This window comes from Coptis chinensis, chromosome 6, assembly GCF_015680905.1.
Source record: "Coptis chinensis isolate HL-2020 chromosome 6, ASM1568090v1, whole genome shotgun sequence".
Classification (NCBI taxonomy): domain Eukaryota; kingdom Viridiplantae; phylum Streptophyta; class Magnoliopsida; order Ranunculales; family Ranunculaceae; genus Coptis; species Coptis chinensis.
Genome location: NC_141461.1, coordinates 45663981 through 45677205, shown reverse-complemented (window position 1 = coordinate 45677205; position 13225 = coordinate 45663981). Strand labels below are relative to the sequence as shown.

Below are 13225 nucleotides of genomic sequence, written 5' to 3'. Positions count from 1 at the left end.
TCTTCTCAATTTTAGTTTCATCTCTTGTCGATTTCTTCAATTCTACCTACAATTGAAGCAGAGTGGATGGGCTATTTTGTCTCCGTGAGCAATTTCGATTTTGAGGGAAAAAGGGACCGAGTAAGTCCGTCTTTTTTAATGAGTTTTGACTTTTGAGCTTTAGCCTTGTTTTAATTTTGATTTAATAATCGATCTCGAAAGCCAAAGTTTCTAAGGAGCTAGGTTCATAAAATTTTCTTAGATAATTATACTATTATGGTAGTGATGTAGATGATTCCACCAAAGTGATATTAAATTTAGATAATTCACATTCTTCTCTTTGTAAAATTGTGTCAGAATATCGGATTGAGAACTAGGAATTTCTTTTCTTTTTTGGTTGGAATGAAGAAATAGGTGGCTGTAATTACAACAAGAAGCAGTTTCATCAGGAAAAAAAAAATGAAAAAGAAAGGGAAATTGTGTATAAAGTTAATATGTACCATCAGGGAAACGCAAGTGCACAAAGGCTCCATAGTCTTCTAAAGTACCTACTCTAGCACTGATCTTATCCCCTGTTTTAATTTTCCCAGAGAATTTTGACCAAACGGCTTCTCTTTCAGAGAAGATCAGTTTTCTGTTCTCTTCACTTGCTTGCACTACCTAATTATAGATTACGAGTTATAACAAAGTTTAAGCGCTAGAATGTATAGACCATAAGGAGTCAAATCTTTTAAGACAATATTGAATTGGGGTTAAGAATTATTAGTTTCATGAAACGAATACCTAGAGAATTATAAGGTAGATCAATGATACGTCATCCTAAAGCCTTCGTAACTTCGTTGTTTGAAATGTAAAATCCCAAGGCTCAAATAGGTAAATATTTTCTAGAAGAAAGTACAAATATAAGGAGCTCTGGTTTGATGAATTCAAGGATCTATACTAGCATCAGGAGAATATGAAGGCTACACATAAGAACCATTTCTCAGAATGTACCTTGTCCATTTCTTATAGCAAAACAAAGGGTTTCTATTTTTTAAGACCTTTTATACAGCAATGCCGTAGATATGAAGAAACTGTTCATCATTTAGTAGTAGACTTAGTAGTGTCGCTATTTTACGTATGGAGAGCTTCAATGACTTGTACTGTAGTGTCGCTAGAAGGATCACTGCCCAAGTCCTCAAGGTAAGATATCTTTGGTTTTCCTGCTAGACTCCTCTCTGTGAACATTTGAACCCGCCTTGACATGATCTTAATTTGGATGCTTTCAGGAATGGGTTCTGAAGGTTCTCCAAGTATGGGCAGATTGGTTTCTGTTTTCAGATGCATATGTGAATGGGCTACAAGCTACTTTTCTTCGATCTGGAAGCTCTGGCGTGACCCCTTTCCATTCTATATGTGGGGATGCACAGGAAATTGAAAACCGGTCAAGCTCTGGAGATATCACTGAAGGGGTTAAGCTCGACCAAGATTATGCATTGGCAATGGGAAAGGGAGCCGCCATGAAGGAGTTGTCAAATCTTCCCTTGTCATTTGAAGGATGCTAGTGGCTGGAGCGCAAGTGACATCAGTGATAGAGATGCAAACCATGGGATTGAGCCATTGATGTCCTCTGGATGGAATCATAATGGGGTTGATGCAAAGGGGTTGCAAGGTAAAAGTTCTGCTTCCTTGGCCCCAACGTTGCCTATTCCACCGAACCGAAAGCCTTTACATTAAAAGGAAAATCTGATCCCCGTCTTTGCCTGTCTCTAAGTGGGCTCGAGAGGATGATGGTAGTGATGAAGAAAATAAGAGGAGTGCCCAGGGTTTGGCATTAAGTTATTCATCTTCTGGAAGTGAAATTGGTACAAGTGGTCTTAATAAGGGTGATGATGTGGAGGTTACAACTGAAGTTGGCACACTGTCACAACCTGACAGTGGCATGAATGAAGGGCAAAGGTGTTACAATATTGTATTGGCAACTGACTTTCAATTTGTACATACCATGTAAAATTTATGCGATCTGTAAAATTTACACTTTCGTACCATGTTGTATGCTGTAGGCAAAAGTTGAGGCGTCTTGAAGTTGCTGTGATGGAATACCGTGAGTCTCTTGAAGACAGAGGAATGAAGAGCCTAGAGGAAATAGAGAGGAAAGTTGCTTATCAGCGAAGAATACTACAATCTGAATTTGGAATATCAGATCCCAATGAAGACGTCTTGGGGAGAAGTAAGATCTTTTGTCTCAAATGTTAAAAGCCAATATTATCCCTAACAATTTGAATTGTAGAACTCCTATAATGGACAGCATGGTTTTTACAACATTCTAGGGATAATTTCTGTCTCCTTTGTCTGACAATCCCGAGTACTGAAAAAATAAATTTGTTAGGTGAATCCAAGTTTAGAATTTCTCTCAATTGACTTAACTTGTACTTAAGAGAAGAACCTGCATGTTAATGTATGACATGGGTATTGAGTCTGTTGTACAATTTTATGCAATATTTTATTGTTTGAATAACTCTGTATCATGTTAAAGTCTTACTTTCATTTTAAAGGTGGATGAATAACACCACATATGCAATTAGTGTGACAGTATTTTTTTTTCACCTGAATTTGTTGGTGTTATTCATTATGTGCTTTATACTGCAGGGATGCCATCTCAGGAGATTAGAGAGAGACGAGATGAATCTCGTGATTCTTCGAGAAAACGTAGTCGCAGTCACAGCCAAAGCCAGATTCCACAACGTAAGTCATCAATCAGACACAAGGATAAGGACACTGATGTGGACTGGAGTCGGGAGAGACGCCGTGATAGAGACAACTCTCATGAGCTAGAAAGACAGAGGGGAAGTGAGAGTAAGAAGAGAGCAAGCAGAGAAAGAGACGGACACGATAGGGATAAGCACAGAGAAAGGGAAATGGATAGGAGGAAAAAAGGAAGTGATGTTTTTGAAGCAAATTTTTATCTCCCAATCAAAAGATGACCCCGGGAAAGTCATGGGGCCTAAGATGCGCTCATGGAGTACAAACCGATTCTTATCACATTATCAGTAACGTACAGTTCTGAAAATCATGATGGGTGCTCTTTTTGTGAATTTTTAGTATAATTTCTAGAACTATAACCCAGTCCCAGCATTTTCTATATGCGATTGAATTGGCAATACTAGCCTTAGTGTTAGCATTCTATTTAGAAGACCACGTGACAAGTCATTGGTAAATGAAACCAGCATGGTATCTTGAACGAATATCTAGCAACAACAGCTGAAGAAACATATTGGTGGAAATTTTACAAACTTCTGGATAACCACTAGTCTGGTTCTATCAGTTAGAAGTAACCATACAACAGAGAAACAGGAAAACAATGTAAGAGATATAGTCTTAAAATTTTGAAGTTCAAAATAGAAGCTACATAAAAGCAAGACATTACTAATCTAACATCAGGAAACTTTGATTGCCATTAGTGTTCACACATGGACATACATACACAACTTCAGCTGATAGGATAGCAACTGAGTGCAGAATCAAAAAGCATAAACAATTACAATGATACATCAATTGTACATTTTGCCTTAATACAAGAAGTATTCCTGCTATATAGCTTGCTTTGCAGCTTTCCTCTGCTTACCTACTCAAAACTGTGACCAAAGCTTAATACATGAATTTACCTTCCCTTTCGCTTTCATTGTCTCCTTCATCAGCTCAGGAGTAATAGGTAAAGCATCTTTATATCTAATAATTGGCTAGAGTATTCTCTAGTTCCACTAAAAGAAACGCCTCATCTCGGGATCATTCTCCCATTTCTTTGTCGATATTTCCAACTTAACTATATCCTCAATTTGGTTGGCATGGGACTCTAAACCTTTAAAACTCTCATCAAGATACGATTTCATTGCAATGAAATCTAGCTTCATCATAACCAATGTAGTTTTTCCATTGGAACAAAAATCAAAACTAAATAAATAAACATTAAATTTGAGGCTTCAACGACATATTGATAACTTTAGTCGAAAGCATAACAATTGACCCTTAATATTCTTTAAACGCTCATTTTGACTCACAAACGACTGCGGCGATATCTTAATATATGAGAACTAACATAGCAAAATTTAGAAAAAACAAACTTCTATTACTTCTATTACTTCTTAAGAAGAAGGTACGGTATTATCCGAACAAAAACAAAAATTACTACCTGGGAGACATAATGAAACTAAGTAACAAAACCAAGGAACAAAAAGAAAAATAAAATGACAAACTAAAAACTTCTAACCAACGTAGTCAAGCATGCTAATAGTCCTAGACCTATCTTAATAGACCGAATCATAATCCGAGTTAAAAGTCAACTCTGGTCAACTAATCAAAGTCAACTCTAGTCAACGGTCAAAGTCAACTCTGGTCAACAAATCGAAGTCAGCCTGCCAATAGTCAACAGTAGTCAACCAGCCAGGTCAACAGCAGTCAACCGGCCCCAAACTCCTCTAACCCAAAAGCCCAAAGTCAAAGCCCAAAGTCTAAAACTAAAAATCAAAATAAAATCAAAAAAATTACAACACATAAGCCCACCCACGATTTGGCCCAAGCCCAAATCGAATTTTACTGTTCATCTCCTTCCTCACAACACCTCCACCAGCTCACTGTTCATCTCCTTCACTCATCATGAGTTGGTTCTACCCAACCCACACTAGAAATGGTTCGGCCCAAGCCCAACATACAAGGAAAACGCTGGTCATCTTCTTCCCCTCACAGCGCCTCCACCACCACAGCCACCACCGGCCATCACTCGCCACCCTATTGAACCCAGCGGTTGGGTTCCTTGAGAAAACCCTAAACACCAATACCAACAATTTGCGATTTCCTTATACTGCGAAAATCGCGATCTACGGCCATTAATTCTCTGTAAAAGCTTCCCGCGAACCTAAACCAACAGCCCATCTATTCTTCATCATCCATCGACCAACAACCAAGTATAAACCCACCAAAACCACCATTCAATTCAAGAAATTCTACTTAATAACCCAAGAATTTAAACAACCATCCCAACAGCCGACGGCCATTAGCATTATCCAAAGCTTCGACAGCCCCATTCTTCCATTCTCACACGCCCCTAACTACCTCCAACTATTTACTCAACCCAACCAATTTATATTAGGACCACCTGTAATGGAAATTAACAGTCCTAACTATTCTTTGGCTTTGGTTCACGTCGCCATTAACGCTCAAAACAGAGTTTCCGCAGTTTTTCAGCAAAACAGTATACCAACCACAATATACTAACAATGAACCATTTTTACCAATTTGCGAGACCACAAATTATTATAGAATCACTACAGAATGATAAGCAGAAAAACATACAGCGCATAAACTTTGTTTGGACAGTAAACTATCTATGTATAGACGTGAAATAAAACTAAACTACTCACCGTTTATAAACCGAACATCGAGAAAAATCCTGAAAGACCGAAGTCGCCTGTTGTGCGAAAGGACAATCTTCCTCGTTCAAAACTTTTTCTTCTTTCAGTAAAACTATTTTTTTTTTCTAAAACTCTCGCTGGGTTTTTCCCTCAAACTCTACGTGAGAATACTCTATTTTCTAGTTTTTAAAACCTCCCCGAAAAACAAGGGTTGAAACTTATCTACTTACTTACGGGACCTTTATCCCTAAGCTGATATTTATCCTATATCTGTTTTATCTATTTTCACTAGCATGAATGCACGTGCTCTGCACATGAATGTCTATGGAAGACTATGTGAGCATACTGGCGGTTTAATTAAGTTAAGCATCTTTCAACCAGTTAACCAACTCAACAACAATTTTTGAACCCATTGCAAAAAACTCAAACACGAAGTCTTTTTTCTATAAACGGAAACAAACTAATGTCAAAGTACTATTTGTAGGAATATGCAAAGGTAACTTTCTCACTAAAGATGGAGATGGGGGGTATAGAGACATTAATTCGAGCCTACATAGTCATTTACACATCATACCTTTAGACTGCAAGTGGCATCATAATTTTAACCACAATCAGATAACAAATTTTATAATCCAATGCCGTTGGTCACCATCTCTAATTTCAAGATTCCCCAGCTATTCTATACAAAAATCAATAGGAATATTTGAAAATTTCCAAAGCTAAGAATGAAACTGAAATTAAATACGTACATTCATGTTTAACATGTTTTAAGCTGGAATCCATACAGCAAGATTATGGACAATGGAGTTCGCCGTGTATTTTTATAAATTTATTAAGAAATTGGTCAATGCAATTACATTTGGTATCTCTTTAAAAGAAAAAGTACAAACCAAGTGAAAGTGTGAGGATACAGCCATTGGACTCAGCCTAAGAAGCAACACTTAATTAAAGGAGTTGCATACATGCCGCAGCAGTAAAAGACATTATGTTTTTTTTTTTGAGATGTATATTCTTCTTCAAATTCGTCCCAGCTAGCAAAGTCAGCTTGTTAGCAATGTGGTGGGCGCTAAAATGTCAACTTAGAAGCTGTAAAATATTGAGAACTTAGCAATGAGACCAGTTCTTCAGTGGACATGTCATACTGGTCCTTTTCAATACTTGCCTCAACAGAAGTATCACTTGTTATCTTCAAACCACTTGTTTCTGAAATTATTTCCTCAGTAATCTAATCCTCAATATGTGGCTTGTCAAGATGATGTTTTGAGTGGATATTTCCTATGCCTGCAACTTCTCCATTTGTGCCATTGTGTTGACTTGAAGTATTACATGTGCCTCCACATGAATTAGATATCTTTTTTTTTGCTCGGTACATGAATCAGATATCAGACCACCCAATGCTAAAGCAGGATCTTTAAGCACAACATCCTCTAGAAATCCAGCATTGGGAACGTAATAACCTTCTACAGATTCCCTGTACAAAAGTCCCTCCATAAATAAACCATATACGGCCTAGACCAAGTTGGAAAAACAATTAATTTTGCTCAGTATACTTGCCAGAGTGAATCTCAGTAACAGTGGATTATTTGCAAAGCCTTTACACGCAAACCGGCTTTCAGTGCTTAGCGGTGCTACTCATAGTGGTCGATCCCCGCGTGTCAAACATTCCAAAGGTATTCAATGGACAACTCCACCAAAATAATCATTATTTACAAGATCAGGGGAAGAAATAAGAAAAGAAGTCCATGGAATAATCGCTGCACTGCAATTGGAGCTACATTGTTAGGGATTGTTATGCCCATGGTTGCCCAAACTTGAAAAGGAAGAACTCCTTCAGCAGGTATACTAATACCCGGAAACATCAAATCTGCTCCCCCAATGATAAAATGTGATACCTTGCCCCCCTTGAGCATAAGATAGAAAGACCTCTAGAAAGATATATTTGTTTTGATAAGATAGATTAGCTTGTGATTTTTTAGTTAAGTTTGGTTGTGTTTGAGGTGGTTCATGTGTCTGCATGTTTATAGTTAGAGGGTTAATATACAAACTCTGACTATTATAGTTTATAGTTTGCATGTTCATATATATGAGTTATATAGTGGTTTTTTGCTTTTTCCCTTCTGACTTAAAATTATATTTTTGTCTAGATACTTTTTAACTCAGTGCAAAAAAGTTGTTGACATGGATTTTATTTTTTTGTCTAATTGGGAACACCCCGTGGTCTAATTGAAGTCATGATGCATAAGAACCGATTGCAAGAGTATGCTCAGAAATCCAAACTGCCACTTCTAACCTATACTACTGAATGCTTTGGAACTGTGCCACAATTTAGATATTTTGTTTCTGTTGATGGGGGAAATTATATGTCAGTTGAGACATTTCTACATAAGAAAGAGGCAGAATAGAATGCTGCTAAAGTTGCTCTGGAATCTATATTAAAGAAGGTCAAAAACAAAGGATGTCCAATAATAGATGAGGTGTGTTGCATGTATGCGTGTGCCTTTGAGATGGTTTTTTTTCCTTTGGGTAAACAAATTATTCAACATTTCAACATTTAAAGTAAGACTGTAGTTCAACTATTCAAGGCCTTCAAGGTATCAAGGTAATGGGCCTGAGCTTGCACTGCACGTACTATCTCAAGTTAATTCATATTATACATTGAAGATATGGTCGAATAAATTGTGGGATTATAAGATGAGATTTCCATCGATGACCATGGTTAGAGAAGTTCACTATAGGTTGGGCAATGAAGCTATATACGTATATTGACAAAGGCCACACTAATAAAGCAAGTTTTCTTTTTCATTTTTCTTTTATTTTATGAAAGATGACTAAACATGGTATACATTAACTTATGCAATTTCAGTTTGAAACTTGATTAAGGTATATTTGATTTTCATTTCAAAAACAAAATCGTTTATAATTAAGGTATATATGTTTTCCTTTTGACTGAATTTGCCTAATTAGATCAAGGATTTCAACTCACCTTTTCTCCATCACTGGTGTTCAACGTCCAAAGTACATATCAAGGAATATAATCATGGATTCATGGTATTTCTAAAGTTGCTCCTAGAAGCATGCTCATATATAAGGAATCATGTAACTTGTATATTCTCTATTAAGTGGTTTCTCAGTGCCAATGCATGAACACCAATATCAAAACACATTGAAGTAGAACCACAATTGAACTTATTAGAAGATCAATGTTTTCAAAGTGGCATCCACGATATGAATGAGGAATTGGAACAAGTCTACGTACACTCCGCTAGCTTCTGGATGAACAAATTGTTCTCAATACATATTCTCGGCCAGGAAGATTTTCTAAGGCATATTCAATTAAGGGTATCACAATGACACTAACAAGTTCAATTTAAATGTCAAAGAAAAAAAAAAAGGTAATTCTGTTGTAAAAATTAAATTTACATGTATTCATTTAATTATGACTCGAGTGCATGAGCTAATGGTTAAAATTCTAGTTTAAGGATCGAAATGAGTTGTGAACACTCATTGTTCATACTATACATCAACATAAACTATGAGTATGAACAATGACTGTTCCTACCTATAATGATTGTTAATACCTATTTGGGGGATGGGGGGGAGGGGGGTCATAACTCAACCTGAGCTATGAATAATCATTGTTTATATGAAGACTCATTGTTTATACCTATTTTAGGTATGAATAATGAGTGTTCATACCTCAATATGAGTATGAACAATCACTCCTCATACCTTAACATAAGTTATGAACAATCACTATTCATATTGACCATCATTATTCATATCTATTTGGGGTTATTGAGCAAACACATAAGTTGATTTTACTTCCCTCCTAAACCAAAAATTGTCAAATAAAGACGTTATTGAACCCCTAACTTAGTTATTTTTCTCTTCAACCAAGGTCGAAAATATATCGCCCCGATATATCAATATATCGAAATATGGGTACCGCGATATGGAAATAATGTATATCGATTGACTTGGATCGATATATATTAGCAATATATATGATATATTTGATATATATCGATTGACCTGTTGATTGTTTGACCGATTATATTTACTATTGATAGATAATTCTGACATATGTCGTTATATATCAGCGATATATCAGATATATAATGATATATATTAAAATTTTAACTATTTCAAAAAGCCGGAATCTCAAAATATCGATATAGACCGTTATATTTTGGTTTTGGGTGTGTGTGGAGCTATGTTGCACCGGACGGACACATTACATTGACGCAGACGCTGGACCTGAGACTAAGCGACTTCGGTTATATCTCAAATCAGTAGGACGCCTTGACGCTTGAAGAAAAGACGCGGAAATTAATTAATATTAATAATTTTATTTTATATAAATTGAACATTAAAAACTAAATTAAATGTATCAACATTTATAAATTCAAAACTATTAAAGATAAATAGCCACAAAATTAAGTTTAATATTTCCTAATTAAACTTTAAAAACATGTCATAAGTCTTAATAAAACAAAAAATGAAAAAATGTAGTTTTTTAATATTATTTTGATTTGTTTTTTATTTGTTTGGGTCAAAATCTGCGTCCTCACCATGTTGACCCGCGACCGGACTGCGTCTTGACCTGCGTCCAGTTTAGTTGACCGCGTCTTGACCGTGTTGACCGCGTCCGACACGCGTCCATGTCCGTGTCCGCGTCCGACGTGGACACAACACATGGGTTAGTGCGTCCGTGCTTTAGAGATCGACAGATATGGAAAAATTGGGCCATGTGGATTTGCCCCGTTACCCACATTTCGGATGAAGTGCAATTTTCAATTTTGTTTCAGTTTATCGGAATTTTCAAAATTTCAAAACTTCAAAAAAATTCGATAATTTATTTTCGCGGCTTCCCCACACACCACGTCCAAACCCACGATCCGCACACACCACGTCCAAACCCCACGATCACCATGTTCTCCCCCTCCACTTTCGAATGGATCTCCACTGCACATTCTCTATTTCCGCTCCATTTATTACCTCCCCTCCCAATTAGAGACATCAACCATCAACAGTCAACAGTTGTTCTCTGTTTCTTTTTCAGCTCGCGTGTCAACACTAAAAGGTAATATTTTCTATGTTCTATATGTTTTATGCTTTAGTTTTTCATGTTTAGTTAATGAACACCTGTTATCAATTATTCTCTGCAATTATTCTGATATTCATGCATGTAAGACCATAGCATATTACCCAAAAATGTAATCTAGTTCTGTAAGTGGTTTTTTTAGTTTGTTGTCTATGTTATAGTGACCAATTTGACAAGAGACGTTGACCATGGTAATTGGTTCATATGCTTTTGAGTTGAGTTTTATATGTTGTAGTCTCTAGTCTGGGAACTGATCTTATGTCAATGAACCCTTGGGAATTCACTGCCCTGTACAGTAATGATGTTATGCTGAATCTTGTTCCTTTCAGTTATTGATTTGAGAGAATGTGAGTAGGACTCTTGTAATTTGTTTAAAGAGAGCCTTTATTTATGTTTACATACTGTCTCACTTTTAAACAAGTCCTGAATTTATATTTGGATGGAAGGTTGTTTTCAGTAAGCATAATTTGAGACTAGAAAAGCTGACCAGAAATCAAGCAACTCAGTCGCGGTGTATGTTAGTCCCTGACATAACTAATCTATTCTAAGAGTGAAAGATAGACTATGCTTAGCTCACTATTCCGTGAAAATTTCAATAAGGTATGAAAATATAGTAACTAGTTAACTATTTTACAGTGCTAAAAATTAAGCTAGATAGTATATGCAATGCTGATATTGTCCTAGGTCTAAATGTTTCTTTATTTATTTTTTTTTCTCTTAGATTTCCAAGTTCCAATGGATCGACTAGAGGAGGAGGTGGCTGGTCTGAAGATGAATTTGTATGCAATAAAAGAGTACCTTGAACAAGATGTAAGTTTACTTTCCTCCTGATCTCCATTGAGACCATATAAAAATTTGTCTCTGATTGCTGCTCGTATGGCTAAAATGAAATAATTAGCGTCTATTTTACCTTTTGGTATCCAAGAATTAGATTTTCAACCAAATTTGCCCTTATTGTGGTTTATATGATTTGGTTAAAGTTTGGAGTAGAAAATCACGAAGTCATGAGTATAACAATATTCTAAATTATGGATAGCAGCTCCCATATACAACACAACTCATGTCACACTTTGGCACAATTATATCTACCAATAGTAAACAAAGTTCTGTGATATTACTGAGGACCTGAGGTGGTGAACACAGTTACAGACCTTCCAGCGGTATGAATAGAATTGGACAGCTTGTCAAAGAAGTGACCCTCCTACATTACAGCAAGATGGTGTCACTCACAGATTTTCTTTCTCGGAACATTTTATCTTTTGTATTGTCGCGAGTAGTATACTTACATGCATTAAGTCTCTGAGTTTAGATTACCAACAGAAAAAAGTGTCTGAGCTTAGGAGTAAGAGGAATGTTCACCTTCATCCATTGGACCAAAAACTCACTAGCTACCTAACAGAAAAATGAAACTCAGACTTGAAGTGTTGGCTTCACATTGAAATTTTGAATTTCCTTGAAAGTGACCTCCTCCCCCAACATCAAAAGAAGATCGACTCTACTACGATCCATAACTATATTTCTATCAATTACCTTTGTCGTCTCTCATATCTTTAGCATTTTATGTTTATTGCAAATGGAAATGTGAAGTAGTACTATATATTCCCTAATGTAAGTCATGCCGCAACAGGTCCAAAGATTGAGAGAAGAGCTGCAGAAAGAGAGAGAGCTTCACAGTGTCTTGGAGAATGCTGTTCAGCATACTGCCGTAACAGTATCTACTCTATCATGCCTGCCACACAATGTATACTTATTTTGTTGTCCTTTTTTGAATTTTCTTTTTCTCATTTACGTTCTTTTGCTGATGAAAGTTTGTTCTGCTAAAGTATATGGCTATGGCATACTACCTGTAATGGAACAATATGTCTCTAATCCATATGATATATAAATAGTATAGTCATTGCTAGAATTTGAGAACAATAGTTTAGGTGGTTGACTCTGAACTTGGAAACTCTTCTTCAGAAGATTATCCAAAACTGCATACTCCTTGTGTATTGCAAAACATCTTTTGGAAACCTGCACAATCTAATACACTCCATGTTTGCTCCCCTGATGGTACAAAATCTGTGGTAATTATCTTTCTTTGGAATGTAACTATTAGTTTGCTCCCCAGATGGTACAAAATCTGTGGCAATTATCTATTACCAAGCGTGTTTTGGGTATGGAAGGTGACTGTGCCTCTTTTCTTGTTGACCAGGCTCATAGTGAACATACCAAGTCTCTTGTGGTAATAAAATGAGTAATGTCCTATTTTATTTTACGTTTTTTTTAATGGACAAGTGTAGTTTGATGTTGAGGTTGCATGGTTCATAGGTACCAAAGGGACATGTATGGGTGCAAGGGGATAATGTACGTATATGCTTCAGTTGACTCACGTTACTTTGGGCCTGTTCCTTATGCTCTTGTACAAGGCAAAGTGATGTGCACGGTAAGTTTCATTTATTAGCTCTTTAAGTTTTTGGTGAATGAGATTGTGAAAATGTATGAAGATTGAAGATGTGATGATATCTTATGTTTGTACACTTTTGCATGTTTTGTGGGGAGGATTTTTTTGGTTTATTTATCAATGCAGTGAATAGGCTTTGAATCACAAATAAGTAAGAGATTGAGCAACGCCTCCCAGCTACTTGCTTCTGGTTCTATCCCTTACAATGGCGGCAAATGCTCAAATTTCTTGTTGCAACAGCAGAAGAATGATACTCTCGATCAGGTGAAGTGTGTCGTTCATTATTATTTTCACTAGCATATAGCTCTATTT

General features: G+C 36.4%; 1 protein-coding gene and 1 pseudogene across 3 annotated transcripts; both read left to right on the top strand.

Moving 5' to 3' along the window:
• The first annotated feature begins 202 nt into the window (after positions 1-202).
• Positions 203-3151, top strand: LOC147493227 (protein RRC1-like). Of its 2 annotated transcripts, XM_086567029.1 has the most exons (5): positions 203-1161; positions 1248-1630; positions 1733-1917; positions 2022-2188; positions 2608-3151. In XM_086567029.1, the coding sequence occupies exons 2-5, from the start codon at positions 1604-1606 to the stop codon at positions 2940-2942; spliced, it is 714 nt and encodes a 237-aa protein (XP_086423155.1). In that variant the 5' UTR covers positions 203-1161; positions 1248-1603; the 3' UTR covers positions 2943-3151. The 2 variants fall into 2 exon arrangements, with proteins under 2 accessions (XP_086423155.1, XP_086423154.1); XM_086567028.1 differs by having other exon boundaries at positions 203-1630.
• A 7165-nt stretch (positions 3152-10316) lies between these two features.
• Positions 10317-13043, top strand: LOC147493226 (uncharacterized; annotated as a pseudogene). Its single transcript, XR_015198399.1, has 5 exons — positions 10317-10449; positions 11192-11280; positions 12098-12211; positions 12581-12694; positions 12781-13043. The product of XR_015198399.1 is annotated as an uncharacterized LOC147493226 (transcript).
• Positions 13044-13225: the final 182 nt, after the last annotated feature.